This window comes from Xiphophorus couchianus, chromosome 15 (assembly GCF_001444195.1).
Source record: "Xiphophorus couchianus chromosome 15, X_couchianus-1.0, whole genome shotgun sequence".
Taxonomy (NCBI): domain Eukaryota; kingdom Metazoa; phylum Chordata; class Actinopteri; order Cyprinodontiformes; family Poeciliidae; genus Xiphophorus; species Xiphophorus couchianus.
In genome coordinates this window covers 15,806,904-15,825,989 of record NC_040242.1, presented here as the reverse complement: position 1 = coordinate 15,825,989, position 19,086 = coordinate 15,806,904, and the positions used below count along the sequence as shown (strand labels likewise).

The 19,086-nt window shown below is 40.6% G+C and overlaps 1 protein-coding gene across 2 annotated transcripts; it reads right to left on the bottom strand.

Moving 5' to 3' along the window:
- Window positions 1-1,189: 1,189 nt before the first annotated feature.
- On the bottom strand, window positions 1,190-17,141 carry arf6a (ADP-ribosylation factor 6a). 2 transcript variants are annotated; one of them, XR_003598419.1, is made up of 3 exons: window positions 16,939-17,141; window positions 15,531-16,782; window positions 1,190-1,232 (listed from the first exon to the last, which is right to left on the bottom strand). XR_003598419.1 is itself a non-coding variant. In XM_028040108.1 (2 exons), the coding sequence occupies exon 2, from the start codon at window positions 16,117-16,119 to the stop codon at window positions 15,592-15,594; it is 528 nt and encodes a 175-aa protein (XP_027895909.1). In that variant the 5' UTR covers window positions 16,120-16,782; window positions 16,939-17,139; the 3' UTR covers window positions 12,780-15,591. The 2 variants fall into 2 exon arrangements, 1 of the variants encoding a protein (XP_027895909.1); XM_028040108.1 differs by lacking the exon at window positions 1,190-1,232 and having other exon boundaries at window positions 12,780-16,782; window positions 16,939-17,139.
- Window positions 17,142-19,086: the final 1,945 nt, after the last annotated feature.

The window sequence follows — 19,086 nt, the reverse complement described above, 5'->3', positions numbered from 1 at the left end:
ATGTAAAGCACTTTGAAATGCCTTGCTGCTGAAATGTGCTATACAAATAAAATTTGATTGATTGATTGATTGTTGCTATTTATTCGTTAATCTATTCATTTTATTGGTTTACACGCATAATTTTGGAACTACTTGTGTCCAAATCTGGAGAAAGTAACGACAGACGTACAGTGCAGATCGTTGAATCTTTAACTTGACTGGAGGGGTTCACAGCAAGGTAAATGCGGCTTCTTCTCTCCTTGGATCTTAATAAGAGCCAGAATGGAGTGCAACACTATCCTGTCAACACTTTCTCTCATGTGAGCTGTGTACCTCAGCTCCTCCTTGCTATGGGCGTCTTTACTGCTGCTTTGATTAATGCCCTTCTTGACCAACTTGTCAGTTTAGGAGTTCTGCAGTTTTCTCATACCATGTCTTGGTATGTCTGTAGTTGTGCCATACACTTTCAAATTACAGTTGGTGTTTTGAACAATGCTGTGCGAGACGTTCAAAGCCTCTCATGTGGCTTTTGTTATTTTATAACCAAACCAGCTTTAAGCCTTCTCACAAATAAGTTTGTGGTTGTATAATAATGCAAAAACTGGAGAAGGTTCACGTGGTTTGACTTGGTTTCTTATTTATTTATTACATTTTTTTTTTTTGCAACAGACTATATATGAAAAGTTTTATTGTTGTGAGTATGTCCCGTGTTTTGCCTCTAAGGGCTCCAGTGTTCATCTTTGACTACAGACTATTTGGATAGAATCCAAAGTTTCAGTAACAAAATCTCTTCAGTCCACCAGCTGGGTAGAGGTGCCTTTAGCTGCAACAGAGGTATTAAAAGTAGCATGTAAAGGCTTGCATGCCCTGCACAGTCTTCTGCAGCAAGTGGTAATGTTGGCCCCTGTAAAGCACTTGTCTATGAAAATGTCTGTGTTCATCAGAGAAGTGAAAGGTAGCGTACCTGGGTAATGGGTGATTACTCATCAATGAGTCTCAGGATAAATGAAACAGGCGTCCACACCCTTATTTTATGAATGACAGCCTCCCGCAGAAACAGTGTCCGCCTTTAATGATGACTCACTTCTTCTTGGGTATAAAGAAGTAGATTACACAAGCTGCTTTGGGTTCATCACTTGTTTAACCTCCAACATAGTTTTCCTATGAGATACAAAGGAGAAACTGGATAGGCCAGATGTGTGTGTGTGTGTGTGTGTGTGTGTGTGTGTGTGTGTGTGTGTGTGTGTGTGTGCCTTTCTTCCTTTCTTTCCCACTGTGGGATTAAGGTCACACCCTCTGTTACTCTGCCTTAAAGTCTCTGTCTGCTTTTCCGTGGCTGTGTGGGGCTGAGTTTTAACACAAAGAAGCAAACAATCTCCCAAGCTTTTAAATGATGAAAAGTTTATAGCTACATTGTTCAGACATAAGGACAAGGATCCAATTTAGACAGCTGGAGTTGTTTATTTCACTTCTCAGCTCAGGAATTTAAAGTATGACCCGAACGAATGTATGGACTCTCTGCTGGACAGACCCTATGGAAAGATTATGCAGTAATCCCAAGAGGAACATTTTCCCTTTGCTTTGCGCATCAAAACTTCCTGTTTTTGCTAAAGAGCATATTTAGAAGGCAAAAGCAGAAAAACAGTAGGAAGGACTTACTGGCTCGTGAAGCATTTAGTTCAGAACCAATTCTTACTGTCACAGATGATCATAAAAAGTCGGTCAGTAAGTGATAAATATGGAGAGGGAAGCGTGCCGAATAGCAACAAACAAATAACTTGTGAAATAATTACTTAAATGTGTCATTAAAGCTGGAAATGAATCCAGAAATAATTTGTTAAATATAAAATTAATCACGTGTACCTCAATTAAATGCATGGCTTTTATTTTCCATGATTGAATAACTTATTTCATGTGATGAAGCACACCATGCATTAATTTAATCTGTCAACTTCACCCGTCAAACCCCGCCCACTGACGTTTTGGTTGGCGGCAAGTCAAGACAGTTTCCTCCAAGGCTGCTAGGACTCTGGGACAATATTTCAACTTCTGCTTATTTACTTAAAAAATAGCAACCTCAGCCTCTATATCTCTAGTTTGGCTTGAAATATCGCTAATAAGTTCCCAAGAAAGCTCACTCGTGGAGGAAGCTACCACAAACGTCCGACAGTATCGACGTTAGCACCGCCCACATATAATCAATTCTATACTTGCTGAATCATTGCTGTATTTAATATCCAGTTTCGATAAATTAATGACACGTTTAAATAGTTATTTTATAAGTCCTTTGCTTATTGTAATGCGGCACTCGTCACTCTCGGTAGATAAACACATAAAGAGCACAAAAGTTTCCTCCACAAGGTAAGCTTTCTGTGGTAACGATTTGAGATTTTCTTTTCTTATTTTGCAGGACATGCTCTGCTGGGCCCTGGTAGGTTTGCCTTGGTGCCGACATTTAGACAAGCTGATTAATGGGGTGGCAGTAGCATCCAGAGTCTTTTCTGCAGCCCACAGGGATGTGTGTTTGTCTCTAAGAGTGGACAGCTGATAATGCCCTTAATGCAGTCTTCTGCACCTTTCTACAGTGCCTTCCCTTATCGGCTGCAGAGCTGCACGCCTTAACAGGATGCTGATCTGACAGAGGATACTCCCACTGGTGCTGCAGCAGAAGGACATAAACAGATCTTGAGAGAGTTCTTTTTTTTCTCAGACTTCTCAGGAACTTTTGTGTTTGAGGGGCTTTTTTTTATTGAATGATTTTGTTTATTATTATTTATTTATGAATAGCCGAAAATAAAACTTCGTATTTCTTACGCCCCCACCCCCAATTTGTCTGCGTCAATACTCAGTGGCAAGTGAAAATTTCATTTCCCCCTTAACTCAATTATCAGATGTTTACTCTGCTTTAAAGCTGAGATGTTTTTGACGCTCAGGTCTTTTAGCCTCTTGACCTTCACTCTGTTGGCATGCTGGCTTCCTTCATTGATCAGCCCAGCTTCTTTTGTGCTTTCCGACAACTCAGTAATGGCCTTTGTGGGATGAGAACGAACACAGTCGAATGTGCAAAGAGGGTGCCCACAAAAACCTGCTGGGTTACTTCGTCTACCCATGGACTGGATGTATCATTCAGCGTTTTGTTTGATTTGAGAAGAGACTAAAGCGAGTCGACCATTTTGAACTAAACAAAGAACAAATCAAATCGTTCAGGACCTCTTCCAGGATGTAGCAAGAAGTAAGAAAATGATATATAACAATCTTAATGCCAGCAGGTTGATGTAAACACTGAAGAAAACCAAAAGGCTACACAGTATCAGATAATTGTTTTCTTGCTTTACTACTCTACAAGGTCTCCGGCAATGTATGTGAGTTTTAATATCTCAGGCACTAAAATATACATAAAGTGTTTAAGATCAGTTTGAGTCTATCAAAGCCCAAGATGTATATGGAAAGCATGCAAGATGATTCCAGTATATTATTTGTTAGAAATACGTTATTAAATTACAGATTCCAATTGCAATTTCATACATTGTGCAGACGCTTTAGTTGTATTAATGTAATTTTTAATTACATTTTGGAGGAAAGCATAAACATTTCGGCAGTGTTAGGTATGGAGTACATTTAACTTTTCTCTATCAATAAAAGTGCTATTACACATTTTGAGGCGGTAACTTCTAGTGCAAAATTAAATAAAAATAAATAATAAATTTAAAAAACAATTTTAACCCAACCAGTGCTTTTCTAGTACTCTAGGTTATTGGTTATTCTTTTCAAGCCACTCTTCGGTAAGATTAACATTTGATTTAGTCACTTTGACACACTGTTTGGGCTTCCGCAGTTTGCTGAGTCAGCAAACAGTGACACAAAATGTGGTAAATCAACTTAGGCACTTTGTTGTTGACCCAGGATGTTTTGGGCAAAATAACACAATCTGGATTGTTTCTAATCCAGCAGTTATGGTAATGTATAAAACGGGGCCTGAAACAGAGCCCTCTGGGACTCCTGTGCAAAGTGGGGGAATGCAACAGCGGTGAGTCTTGATAGCTAAGCCCAAACTTATTCATACCCTTGTCAGATTTTGGTTTAAAACAATATCTTTATTTTACTAGCACGTTTCTCCTGACTGTAGGTGGTATTGATGTTTTGAAGGTTCCCAGCAAGAGTCAAAATACCAACAACAATTTGCCTGGCATATGATTCACGTTTGGGAATATATTGCACCACTTGATGGGGGATCCAGATCTGCAATATAATGGCAACTGCGCAACCCTCTTCGTTCTGTATAAAACAGCAACAAGAAACAGTTCTGGATTTGTGTTTAAGAGAGTGTAGCCTCTTTAAAATTGAAGTTATGCTTTGCAGTTGTTGAGGCCGATCCTGCAAAGGATGGTGACAAAACCTTGGCTACGTCCATGGCACAGTTCCAGCTGGACCAGCTGTTTTTAGTACCGTGCTATGATTTGTGTGTGCAACATCTGCCCTCTGTCTGACTTGATATTTGGCCGGCGCAGTGGTCTTGACAAAGAAGCGATTGAATCGCTGCTGCTGTTGGTAATCAGGTTGGCATTGTACTTTAGTTTTCAACATCCATGCAACATTTTGTTTTTTTGCAAAACATCTGCGTGAGAGTATTAGTACCTTATCAGTCAATGTCAACAATATGATATATTGGCTGCTTCTCGGTTGTGATTATGCATAGCTTGCATACCATAGCTTGTCTACATAACTTCTCATAATAATACGAGATGGAAGCAGCAAAACCGGAAAGAAACAGCGATATCAAATCCTCCAATTTAACCAGAAGCCATATTAAGTTAACTAATCACAGGTTAGATTGTTTGCCTTATTTTGAGCATGTGGGATGAATTATTTATGCTACCACAGCAGGACGCCTGGCCAGCCAAGATTGTATTATTAGAATTTTTGGAAAATAAGAACAAATATGGATATTTCAGAGATAACTTTATTTGTATGAAACACATATCCAGAGGAAGCATAGGTTTTATCCATGCTCACAACTGAGCTGCTTATTCTCATGCAGTTTATTTCTCCCTTTTGTAAATGTCAGACGACTGACACCAGGTTGTAAAAACTGACGTGCTTTCGAATGTTAAGCAGACAAAAACATTTCTTTAAACCATATCAAATTCAAATGTGGACCACAAATAATAGTAATGTTGCTTGTAAGCTGTAGACACCGGTAAAAATAAAACACATCTCTTCATTTGGATTTAGTCTGTATTGCATACTGAAGTTTTCATCTGAATATTTGGTGGGGGAAAGGCAAAAAGAAAAAAAAGATGGGAGTCAAAACAGTCATTTTAGATCACTTGTACACTCCAGCCATCTGCTGCTGGTTTCTTTGTCATTGTTGCCATAGAGACAGCGGCAAACAAAGAAAAGGTATGTCTGTCATTAAACAAACTGTCTCCCCTGTTTGTGTTGAAAACTTGAAGGCAACCAACAAAGCAGAACTTGAGACATTAAAGCGCAACGCAATCGAACCTGAACTGCAACAAACGACTGTGCCCGTAGTGTGTGTGCCTGCTAGGTGTGTCCGTATGTCATGTATCTATGTATTTTATCAGCAGGCGTGATGCCGCAGATGGCTCAGCATACTCCAATTCTCCGGTAGCGGATCCTGGCGCGGCTCTGCTACCTGCCACTGCTAGTGATTTCAGCCTGCCCCCTGGGGAGCAGTCTAATTGCACACGCAAGCAAGTTTCGTCACTTTACACCAAATAAACAAATGTTGTAGCAAATGACTGTCTGGTCTTTGCTGCACGTAGCAGCTTCAGCAGACTCACAGATCTCAGCGTAACGCCGAAGAGCATGAGAAGCTGGAGGTAAGAGCTTTTCGTGGACAGAAATCACAAATATAAAGCTCATAAACATGTGACAGGATTAACCTTTGTATTTGGGGGGGGGGGCAGAGCGTAAAAGCAGCAGTTCAAGTTTGCGTGTCCTCTTGAAAAGAGGAACACATGCAAGGAGATTCTATTTTTATCGCCTAATTAAAATAATCTGTGGTGTGCTGTCTTGGTTTTTAGCTCGAGGTGTAAAAGGCCTATAATCCTGCACCGCTGAGCTCTACTACAACTGTTAAAACAATTTTAATAAGGCACCTGCTAACAACCTGCTGCACATGTACATGACCCAAGCACTGAGACCTCACACACACACACACACACACCCACGCCCACACACAGCTGCTGGTCCGAGCTTTGCCGAGTTACTTCACGTTAAAGCAGATGGCTCTTCAGATGGGACATTTGTAAGAACCAGTGGGGAGGCTCTGTGTGTGTGCGTGTGTGTGTGTGTGTGTGCGTGTGTGCGTGTGTGAAGTGTGTGGGGTGGGTTATTTTGGGATTTTGTGCTGTGTGTTATTTAGGGATGTAAATAACACACAACAGAAACCAGAGACATAAACCTGCCTTGTCTGTTAACATCTTGACAGTATATATATTAATAATTACACAGAATGCAAACTGTAATTTTTTACCTAAGTCTGACATGTTTTATTTCTTCTTCTCTCAAAAAAAAGTGTACTGGTGCACAGTTGGTTGTTTCACTGGCATTATGGTGTGGAATCAGGTCAATATAATTTTTTCTGCTTATAGAAAGCCAGTGCCCTGTGTCCTTTCGGGCCCAGGCCTTAATAACCAGCCTCTTTCTTTCATTGATATTGCCTTCTTCCTTTTGCTATCTCAGTCTGTCCATCTGTCACTGTGGTGTGCCATGTGTCACACAGGAAGGTTGCAGCACATGTCAGTTCCTGTCACAACCGAAAGCACAACTCAACATTTATTCACCCCACCGTGCCTTTGTCTATAGAAGACAACAGATTTGGCGTAATTAAAAACTCTCACGGCTTCCTGTTATTTAAGATAGGCATCGGTAGAGGTAACCATTACTGCTAGGTTTTTCTGAGGTATCTTAGCTTCTTCACTTTGCTTCTGAGATCATTTTTTTTTAAACAAAAGAAACACAGTGCTTTGCATTTCTTAACTTTTTTTTAATTATTATTATTTTTAACATTTTCTCATGTTAATGTCACATACTTTCATTTATTTCAATGGGCTTTTATGGTGTGAGCAATTTTAACGCAGAAGGAAAATGCTACACACTTTGAGTCAACTTAGAGTCAATACTTTAGCCATAATTACGATGGCAAGTCTTTTGAGATTTACAGGAAGGTGGACCTCTAGTCGGTTTCTCTTCTAAGATTGCCATCTTTCGTCACGTCGACTCTAAACAGCTTTACCCACAGCATGATAGGGCCAACACCATGTTTCGCCGTCGGTACAATGTGTGCAGGGTCATGCCGAGTTTAGTGTGTTCTGTTCTGATCTTTTCTGACCAGAGCTCCTCTTCCACTTGTTTGCTACTCATGTACCTTTAGTCAAAAAATGCAAATGGATTCTCTCCAGCTCCTCCAGAGTCAAAGTGGGCCTCCGGATTTGTGCTCTGATCATTAAACTTTGTCCGATTTGGTCATTTAGTTGGATGGCCTCGGCGGGTTTGCGGTTCTGACGTGCTCTTTTTATGCTCAGACGAATGAAATAGTTCCCACAAGATGAAATGTATTCATTGGTGTGAGAATAAAGCAGTTGCACACAAATGCACACCACATTGCAACATTTTTAGTGGTGAAACATTCAGAAGGCCATGTACCATTCTCCTTCCAGTTCTCATTATGCAGCACCGTGTTGGTCGACGACACAAAATCCCACTAAAATACATTGCAATTTGCGGCCTGAATATGACAGAAAGGGGTATAAATACTTCTGCAGCTTTCTGTGCCTGAGTCTAATTATACATTTCATTCAATAAAGATTAAATGAGACGGATTTCATCCAGCGAACACTGCCGCTAATGCACCGCCTCCATTAATTACAACTGTGTGGCCTAAATCGTTGGTGCTGCTTTGGTGCCGCCGGCGGCAGAAGCACATCGCCTTCCCATTGCACAGCTTTCCTCCAAAAAGGCGAACGCAGGCTCTGGGCTCCCTATAATTATTAGCACATTGTCCGCAGCAGAGGGAAACGGAGTGTGCAACAGACTCGGAGGAGCTCTCAAAAGTGCCCTGCTAGCTGAATGCCACCCCGCGTGTTGCTTTAATGGACGCCGTTTAAGCGGGAGGGGTGGGGGGCCTTTGTGCTGCAACTGTGACGGCGAAGCCGAAGCTCTCTGGCCCGTCCAATAATAGCACTGCTTTTGTCCTTTTAAGCGGAATCTGCTGGAAAGAACGATTATGTCGATGCGGAGGAATTTTATTGGCCCTGTAGCGAGTGACAAAGGAATACATTTTTAGATTAAAAGGCCCCGAGAAACACAAGCGGTAGGATGCCGAGGAGAAAAGAGAACTGTAAAAAGTACAGTAGCTCATTGAATTCCACACAGCAAATGTTTGGCTGATGATCAGCGGCTTGTGCTGCGGGGTTTAGGACGAATCATCATTTTTTGAAACTTTGCAAAAGTGTCAGAATCCAGAAAGGGCATAGGAACAAGTTTATCATTGGGGGGGGACAAGTTTATCACATATCAAAAACCTGACAGATCCGTAAATATCTGTCAGAATGTCAAACAATGGTGTCATCAACGCATTACTCTAATCTGACCCCTTGTAATGCATAACCTAACGCGTTACTACTTAATCTGATCCAATAATCAGATTAAAGTTACGTATCCAAGTTACTGGGTGTTACTATATTTGTACTTTTATTTTTTTTTTAGCACATATTGTTGCTTTCTTCTTTTTTCTTGGCGAGTTACGTTTCATGTGTAACACCAGCGACACGAACGCAAACGATGGAGGGAAAGAGAGATGGACATTTTCTAGCTGATGATGAATGAATTTTTTTATTGAGTAATCAAGTTACTTTCTAAAGTAGCTATGCCATCCCTGGTAATAAATTAACTACACTATACATCATATGTGTGTAGGCCTGTCACAATAGCAAATTTTGATGGACGATAAATTGTTCCAGAAGTTATTGCGATAAATGATAATATTGCTGTTTTGAGACCATTTTTAGGTGACGTAACGGTAATTGCAAAAATAATAATGCAAGAACACAATCTGAAAGATCAACATCATGTGATTAATTGATTTATGGATTACTGTGACAGGCCTGTATGTATGTTTGTCATCTCAAGGTGACAAACTCCCCCAAATACATCTTCTTCCATTTCCTTTTCAACAAAATGGCTTCAGTCTTTCATCGAGCAAAATGACTTCCAAGATGAACACTCACTTTATCATTTGCCTCACAATTAGCAAGATAAATACTCTGGCAGCACACACAAGCGAGCTACCAGATTTTATTGGTCAAAATACATTTGACTGTTGGTCAAAAATGTAATAATAAAAGTTGACTGGCAATTGAACTGATTCTGCCTCTTTCTAAAGTAAAAAATAGCCAGTAAGATGGGACTCAGCAGTTTTAAACTCAGTACAGTAGTTTGACCAACAAAGATAAAATCTAAAAAAATAAGCTTTGTTCTTGAATAACTCTCTACGTCAGTGCAACAGTTTGCCCTACAAATATAATTAAAAATTATGCTTTTCACATCTAACAGACACTGTAGCTCCTCACTGATAACTCAGTCTCACTTTCCAGCCCTGCATTCAATAACTTCATTTTTCACTTTCCAGTCAAACATGAGCCATGGCTCTCAGAAGGTTGAAAAACACAAACTGTTGCGATAAAGCCTAAGTGTTTTTTTTCTCCTGTCATTTCAGCCACAAATTAAAATTAAAATATCTACTGTTTTGTGTTTCTGTCTCTCCCTCATTCTGACTCTCTGCAGCCTGATGTTCCTGCATGGATTTGTGGATTTACGACACTACAGTCATTTACAGGATCAGAATGTGCATTAACTAAATATAAAAAGCATGTTTTTATCATACAGAATGAGAATTCTAACAACCGATTTTCAGATGGATACATTAAACTCTATTTACTGTGTAACCCATACAGCAAAAGTTTTCACTCATTTTACAACCTCCCCTCAAGCCATTTTCTTATTGTCTCCTAACCAATTACCCTCATGAATAGTGTGGAAATAACAACAAAAATATTAAAAAGTTAAAAGAAAAATCAACCTGACATCAGTTCTCATCTGTTCTCCTTTCTGGTTCTACTAAAATTAATATAATTTTTATATCTTCACATCCTGAAGCTCCACCTATGTCTTCCCTGACCTGCTCTTCTCACAATAAAATAGTTTAGTTTATTTAAAAATTAAAACTGGTTAATAACCAATAAACTAATCGAAGACCTCACCAGAGCTTCCTCTGTCTCTTCGCCTTTCTTCAACAGCCTCACTATTTTAAGTGGTCAGTATGATCAAGTGTTGTGTGGCCATTGCTCACACTGACGTTACACTTAAAACAACAACAACAACAAAAAGGCTAATTTTGCTGCTGTTTCATTTCCTTGTGATGAAATACAACATTGTGGCTAGAGGAGCGCCAATATTGCACGTCCCGTCCGGTTCCTACGCCTACGCAATCCAGCATTTGTTAGGTAAATTAGGAAGGCGCGGACTTGTGGAAAGCAGTTTGCTGAACGCTAGGCTAACGTTAGCATATTTAATCTGTTTTAATTTGACTCTGTAATAACCCATCCGGGAGGAAAAACTGTTCTCTTAACTTTGTACACGTAACGCTTTACTTTGAACGCTGTTCAATTTAACGACAAGCGTTTCAGCTGCTTTCTGTGCAGTTCTGCTTTCCAATCAGAGAGCCGTCTGCAAATATCCGAGCAGATCGAAACAGTTTTTTCTTTAGAACATGTGCACCGTTTTAAAAAGGTTTTGTAAGGTGCATACATTGCAAAGGGAAAATTAAAATTATTTGATCAATAAAATGATGCGAATAACCTAAATTATAGCTTTGCTGGCTGCACTTATGAACATAAGCAGCAGAGAAATTAGGAGTTGAGATTTATCAGAGACACTTAAAAAGACCTTGATTTCTGTGTTGGATAAGAATATCTATTCATTTAAATATGCACAATTGTTCTTACATTCAACGTTATGAAAAGAACAGAAAACTGGAAACTAAGCTATGTTTGTAACGGCTTCATTAAGACATATAGAGATTTGGATTCAGTACTCCATCTTGGGCTGCAGTTGCCACTAAAATACATCTTGCAATAATTAGTACAACGTGCTTTTCAGTGAGGTTGTTGACGTTCTCTCCTGGGAATGTTTTTTTGTCACTGTGTTTTCTCAGTTCTGTTTCCCCCACCTTTTTCTGCAGGTGTAGAAGAAGACTTCTAGACTTCTAGGGTGTTTCCTTCCTCCTTCTGTCTCTCCTCTACCATCTTCCTCTTTCCTTTTTAACTTATTACCCCCTTTCTTTTCTGTTTTCGTGCCCCATTTAACCCAGAGAACCATATATATACAGTATATATATATATATATATATATATATATATATATATATATATATATATATCAAGTAGAGTGCTATATCAAAAGTCATAATAACAATAGCATTTCTTCCTGTTCTTTTGGTTTAAGTCTATTTAACGAGATGCGTTATAATATGTGTTGAAGTGACCAGGATTTTTTTTTCGCCCAAACTCAGTGACATGCATAGAGAATCATAATACTCCCCCCTCCTCCACTTGTTGCTATGCACTGCTGGAAAGCAGGTCGCACTTTCCCCCAAACCTTTAAGGACAAATGATGCATTTCGAAGATATTTTCTCACAAAAAGCACAGACAATCATGATGTCAAAGCAAAATTAGTATCTGACCTCACTCTTAACAGGTAACTCTGTTTTCACACTGCAGTTGACGGGTTACATGTTGTACGTCTTGTAAAGCAAACGACCATTAACTGTACTGTAGCCTGTAGGCAAATAATTGTGAAGCAAGGTCCGGAATGGCAAAAAGATATATTTAGTTAAATAATTTAACTGACTACTACTAAGGGTATATTCTAAGTTTTTGCTTGTCACTTCATCAAAAATAAATAACCCGTGGCATAGACAACTGTAATATCTTTGCATATTTCGGTTATCTGAAATGAATGGAAGCCCGTTTCCACCACTCTGTTAAAAAATAAAATAAATTATCTCATTATAATGAGATACTACCATATTATCTCATTATATTGAGATAATTTATTTAATTTTTTTAACAGAATGGCGGACACGTACTTCCATAGAAATGCGACTGTTGCCGTTCTCTTTAAACCAAGGCAATTAACTGCTTTGTTTGAAATCGCAATTCAAATGCAGTGATAACTATATTTTTACTCAAGGTTTCTCAAACCAGCCTACACCTGTAATTGGCAGTAAAACCTGGGAGCAAAAGCTCGGGAATTGAAACTTGGAAGGTTTTGTTTTGTCGTCGTTACTTTGGCCCCTGACTCCAGTACCAAGCGTAAACTCTCCGCTTCCATGGAAACAGCTGTAGGAGGAGGACACAGACAGCCGGTGTCTGAGGCGTGAGAAAACAAGCGCGTCGGCTCGTTTTTGTCTTCCATATCCACGCATATCTTTCTTTGAGGACGTCGACATTCGTGCGCCGTTTTAATTCGGCGTTAGCTCTCTTTTGTGTCGACTTGTAAGGCTTAATTGGTGGCTTTCCGCTGAGCTGAATGAAGAACTGGAGGGAGATTAAAATCAAAGAGGAACGCCTGAGTAAACAGTTGACAGGGGAACTACCAGTAGGCTCGGTTTTTGAGCTTTGTTTGAAGTCGACCCCGTCAAAGGCGTACAATAGAGCAGTCAGCCTCCGCCCAAGGGAAAAGAACAGAAACAAACAAACAAACAAAAAAAAAGTAGAAAATGTCCATTTAATTATATTGTTTAAACAGAGGGGCCACAGGTGAGCCTGACAGGGTTTGACAATAGAGCATGTGCCGGTGAGCACATTGACAGCGGTACAAAAGGCCTGTGACACAACGCAGCGTGATTCACCCGACCCGGCGCTGACGTAACATCAGGAGTAGTTTCAAACTCCTCTCCCTTTTACACATTTCCTCTCACAGGTTCCCCCTTCTGAGCCACGTTTTCGGTCAAAGTTTCCGCATCCAAAAACCCAAAAAGGGTCGTGAATGAAAAAAAAAAACAAACAAACAAAACAAAAAGAAAAGAAAAGTGTCGTAAAACAAGGGATATATGCTTGACACTTCTTCTGGCACCCAACTGCTCTGACAAGAAAAAAAACAAAAAGGACAGGACATTTTTGTGTCTGGTGATTCTACTTTAAAAAATACACCGCTGGAGAAGAAGCGATGGCGGTTTCGTGAGAGATAACGGGGGCCCCTCGTCTCATTTGTGTGACTATCTCGGGTGAACAAGCTCCGTCCTTCAAGCTGGACACATGCGGAGTGGCGCTCTGCTTTCGGTCAAGCTTCGCATCGACAGCTGCAGAGCAAACACAACAAAAGCAAACAGAGCAGCAGAGAGAGGCACAAACAAAGCAAGCATTCCTGAACAGGAATCCATGGACTTTTTTTGTTTTAAAAAGTCTTTGGAAGGTTGGGTTTTTTTTTTTTTAAATAGGAGATGAAGTCACATACACAAAGCAAAACACTTTATAGGATTTCACCTGTCCTTCTGGTGACTCTCAGATCTCAGTGCCAACAATCAGCTTTGTTCAAAAAAAAAAAAACAACAAAAAAACTTTCCTGGCTTTCATGCCATGCCCTCATCCTTAAGACGGCATTTTCACAAGCAACTTTATTCCTTATGTTTGAATGGCCTGGGTGACACATAACGCTCCAAGCGCAGATATCAAGTGTTAAGCAGGCGGAGGAAAGCAAAGACTGAATGGCTTTTGAAATAGTATCGCCCGACTTCAGGTCTCTGCCTCAGGATTAGTGGCAGGACGGTGATGAATAAACTTCATCATCATCATCATGTGATTTCCTCTCGCCTGTGCGTGCGCTTTTTGGCGGCGACTCTGTCTTGGTAATGAAATCTGTAGAAAAGAAAACACGAGAACCGCTGCGAGAGAGTCTGCCACCCCCGGACCGGACCGGACCGGACGAAGTGACACTCGGGAGACCTTTTTGACGGGAGCACGCTTTACCTCGCAATCACTACTCGGAAACTAGAGCTCTCATCATTTATTCACAACAAATGACTCACAGGAGCAGAAAGGAAACAAGCCGAGGCTCACTTCTCTTCGGTTTGTCCTTCTTTCAACTATCGCAACGCCCTAAGCTCTCATTTCCTCTTTTATGAGCTCAACCTTTTTCAGAAGGGAAATATTGCTTTTTTCTCTCTTTCTCTTTTTGTAATAAGTAGCAACCGGTCATTGAAAAGGCACCACTTCCATATTGATCTGGATATATATTTCTTTTATTATTTCAACAGCATAGCATAAGAAAAAAAAAAGGTATTTGGGGGTAAGGGGGAGAATTAAACAGCAATAAACTTTTAACAGAATTGACTGCAGGACTTCAAACGGGCTGGTGATGTTTAAAACAGAAAACAACCTAAAAAAAAAAAAAAAAAAAAAAAAAAAAAAAGCACCTGTTTTGGAGGCGGTGGGGGGCGGTTGGGAACTTTGTAAACCTCGCTGGAGTCCAAAAGTCAGTTCAAGAAAATCCAAAAAAAGAAGAAAGTATGCACCACCAGCAAGTTGCTCAACCCCCCCTCCCTTCTCCCATTCAAAGTGCAAACTCAGCGGCTGAGAATACCCTTCGCCATTGCGACTGTCTCAGTTTCGGGGAGGAGGGGGACACCTGGAACCCTGGTCCGGCCTAAGGCAGCTGAAAACTACAAAAACACTCAATGGAAGCTCTGAGAGAAACAAGAGTGGAGATGACGAGAGACTGGTTGGTAACAGATTCTGGCCCTGAAACAAACCTTCCCCCTGCCCCCCCCAAAAAAACCCAAAACAATTTATATGTATATATCCGTATCACAGTGTGAAAATCCAGGAGAACCACTGCACAGGAGAGAGGAGCTTCCACATCTCATTCATCCCAGTACAATCAGCTGAACTTTTTAAAAGGTCCTAATAACACACCCATAAGTACACATTCTGACAGAAAACGGAGGCATTTTTTGTTTTTTTCCCCCCCAGTTTTCAAAAGTGATATGCTGATCAAGGAAACGGTTTCTGGGCTTTCCCCCCCCATCCTTTGGATATGTAGCTGGGTTGTGAGAGCGCAGGACGAGAACTAAGTGGGCGAGGGGGCAGCGGCACCTTTCAGGTGAGTCCCCCCCTTTAAAAGAAACGATACAATAATGGGGAAACAAAAGCAAAATGCAGTAAAAAGCACAAAAGTAAGATGTGTAGATTAACAGAACTGATTACACAGATCGAGAACTAAAGAAAACTAAAACAAAAAAAAAAAAAGAAAAACACTTTTTTTTTGATTAACTGAAAATTTGGGATTAAAGTGAAATACTTATCGTAAAGAAAAATAAACCAATAAGTAAATTACGACTCTCTTTAATACACATTAAGCAAAGAAATCATTGAATTGAATTAATAGCTTCAAATTGCATCCTTGTTTTTTTTTCATTTTTTATTTTTATTCTCTGCTACTTTTGTGTGCGTGTGTGTGAGGGCGCGTGTGTGTGTGTGTGTGTGTGTGTGTCTCGAAACGTCCAAGCTGGTGGGTGGGAGGAAACATTAGGATTTGTAATTTGAGGTAAGCCAGGTCAGGCCCTCATATAGTCCATCCCCTGTCGTCGCGCACGAGGGCTGAACGTACCAATTCCTATCCCGGATCCGGGTCAGGCCCAGCTTCTCTTGGATCTCATGGGGCTTCATGGCGTCCGGCAGGTCCTGCTTGTTGGCGAAGATCAGGATGATGGCGTCCCTCATCTCCCGGTCGTTGATGATCCGGTGGAGCTCCTGCCTGGCCTCGTCGATCCGGTCCCTGTCGGCGCAGTCCACCACAAAGATCAGGCCCTGCGTGCCCGTGTAGTAATGTCTCCAGAGGGGCCGGATCTTGTCCTGGCCGCCCACGTCCCACACGTTGAACTTGACGTTCTTGTAGGTGACGGTTTCCACGTTGAACCCCACCGTGGGGATGGTGGTGACCGACTGTCCCAGTTTCAGCTTGTACAGGATGGTGGTTTTCCCGGCAGCGTCAAGTCCAAGCATCAATATTCTCATCTCCTTGTTGCCAAAGATCTTTGACAGCATCTTCCCCATCGTGTTTACCGTGCATAAATACTTTGTTGGAAGAAGAAGGGGAACTCCTAATGAGAGCCAAGTTTGTTTTCAGGACAACAGAGAAGGCCCGGGTCCAACGTGAAGCTACACACGTGACAACAGTGAGTTGACAAGTGTCAAAAAGTCTGAGAGCTGGCGGCAGCGTTTACAGTACAATTAGCTGGATTGAGGTAATCTGGCCTGAGGAATCAGAGGGACTTTATGTGGTGCTTTTGTAGATTTGGGTGGGGATATATTTTCATGATCCACTGCCCTCCAACGTGAGAAGAAAAACTGACATTCCCTTCTTTCAAAGTCGACTTAGACCACACGCTCCCTCCCAAAACCAGCAAAAATATGGGTCGACTCTGCTTACAAGATCCTTTTTTTCCCTCCCAGGTGACCGAGCAGAGCCTGGTTTGAGGAGTTCTTTCAGCCTAAAGAGGACAATATAAATCAGGCCCAGGCCAAGCCGGGGGTTCCCACTTCCTTCTTGGCCGCCGGCTGTCCACACTTAGCTTATTCCCCCTCGGTGAATTTCGAAGCACGCCGATTTTCCTCGCTAACCGGCGGCGACAATTCGGAGCCTTCCGAGTCCGCTTCAGTACCGGGGTACCGCTCAAAAGGTCATTGATTCATCCGACTTTCTTCTGTTCCTTCCCCCTGTGACATAGGAGCGGTCCGAAGAAGGGAGGGGTGTTAGTACAGAGGACAACTTTGAATCCGACAGAAAAAAAGAGAAAAACTCTCTCTGCTGAAACCTACAGGCTCAACGGAAAACAGAGGAATAAAAAAAAACTGCAAGAGCGGGATAAATACCTGCGTCTGCGGCGACCATTCCCCAGTCCCCCGGGCCGTTTCTCCCCCACTCTTGCCGCTCTCGATTTGTCTTCCTCCCTCTGTGTCTCCAGCCGTTCAGTCAGGCACAGCGGTGGCGGGGCTGTTACCGGAAAAGGTGCGGACCGAGATCAGCCGCCACTTCCTCTGCAGCGCGCACTCACACACACATAGGAGTGCTGCGTTCAGGAACACGAATAAAGCTCCGCCATCTGAGATTAAAAAGAAATTACGCTAAGACTATTAGCACGGCCTTAAAATAAATAAATAAATAAATAAATAAATAAATAAATAAATAAATAAATAAATAACATTTCAGACATGGAACATAGTGGAGCATCCAAAGCAATTTCACTTGCTTTGCTCTGTTGTACTTTATTTGATATAAAACAATGTAAATAATAAAAATCAGACCCTATCTAATTTGCCTAGCTTGCAAGTTGAACACATTTTGAGTTATAAAGGTGTGAATATTTAATTTAATTGAATTTACATAAAATTAAGTAAATAATTTCATACAAAAACTAAATACAGGTAAGTACATCTTTGTAAATCTATAAAGTGGTCAATAACTTCAACAGTAAAATAAATTCAATTTGAAATTATCAATAACATTTACAGTGGTGACCTTTAAAAAATATTAAGCTTGGCTATTTATTTATGCAATCTCATTCTTATTACAGAACGTCATATGCTATTTTTGTTTTCACTTGTATTCATAATTTCAAATTTATTTGAGCAGGGTTAATAGACCCTAAAGCCAAAGGCTAATTCACAGGCCCAGTCTGGTTAGGCTTAGCCACATTTATTTATTATTTTATTCTATTGTTTCCTGAGAGGTGTTTGGGGGTAATTTTGGAAAATGAATAAATTAAGGGGCTCACTGTCATGTCCATCTGCTTGATAGTAAGTGGTCCAAATATTAATGCTAACATTTAGATCAAGTTAATATTATTCGTCAAAACCAATGTATAATTATCTTAGAATAAAATTAAAAACCTGGACTGAAACAATATTTCGGAATGTGTTAATTCTTTAACATGATAAATAATTTATTATTTACTATTCTTTATCTACTGTACAGTATGTACAGCCATGTGGACATGGGAAATAAATGTTTCCGATTACCCGTGAAGGCGCCGCAGCCATTTCGCATGCGCAAGAAAAAAAAAAAAAAGAAAGCAGCAGCAGCTCAGTTGCAAGTCGGCCCATTAGCTCGTGTTGCCGCCATTAGAGCGCTCATATCAGACACAATCACCTCCAATGTGACGTGTACCTTTTTTAGTAAAACTACTAAAATAGTTAAAGGATTTCAAGATGGGTTTTACAAGCGGTTCTTTCCAACATGTCCGATCAGTCATTCAAACAGTTTCCGTTTGATTAGTGCGTGACGTGGAGGCTGTCCATGAAATGGGCGGGGAGTGAGTGAGGGAAACTACAGCGCTGCTGTTCTGTCAAAAATGCCAGCGGGGTACGGCAGGCCGTTTTAACGTAAAGTCGGTTTCGCCAGACTATTTCTAATCACATTCCAGGTGTAAAATGGGCACAACTACATTTTCAAGACCCTGTATGGTATTTTAAGATATCTTCATTTAAATTGTAAATTTGGGTGTCCTGTGACAAAACCGATTTTGTGTTACTGTAGTTTGCCATAAGTGGTGGTTCCAGAACAACTTACCAGGGGGGCAAGAGTGGGACCAGTGTTTTTTAATGGGGGGTTCAGAGCAAAATAATACAACAAACAAACAACAAATGAAACAAAACACGACAGCATGGCATGGTTCAATTAGATGATCTCTGAAGCTGCAGGTTTCTATGTTTAAACTACAACATACATATTCTGTAATTTGCATAATCATTGTTTCATTTGATCAACCGAGTAAAATATTTTTTTCAGTTTTTAATGGGCACTTTGCACTTGATGTCAACAGTTCTAATAGTTTTAGTCATTTTGTTGCTTTGAATAACCTTATCACTTGGCTGCCGTATTCATCTCTTAGTGTTTCTTTTACTTCAGCCTCCCACCTTTTTATCTTTACGTGTTCTCCACTATTTTAGTGAACATTTGGGTATTGTGTGTGTCTTTATAGATATTTTATGTCGTTGTGAATTTTCACTATTTATATCTCC

Excerpts from the sequence above, each read along its gene's own strand:
- arf6a (XM_028040108.1), bottom strand. The coding sequence starts at position 16,119 with ATGGGGAAGATGCTGTCAAAGATCTTTGGCAACAAGGAGATGAGAATA.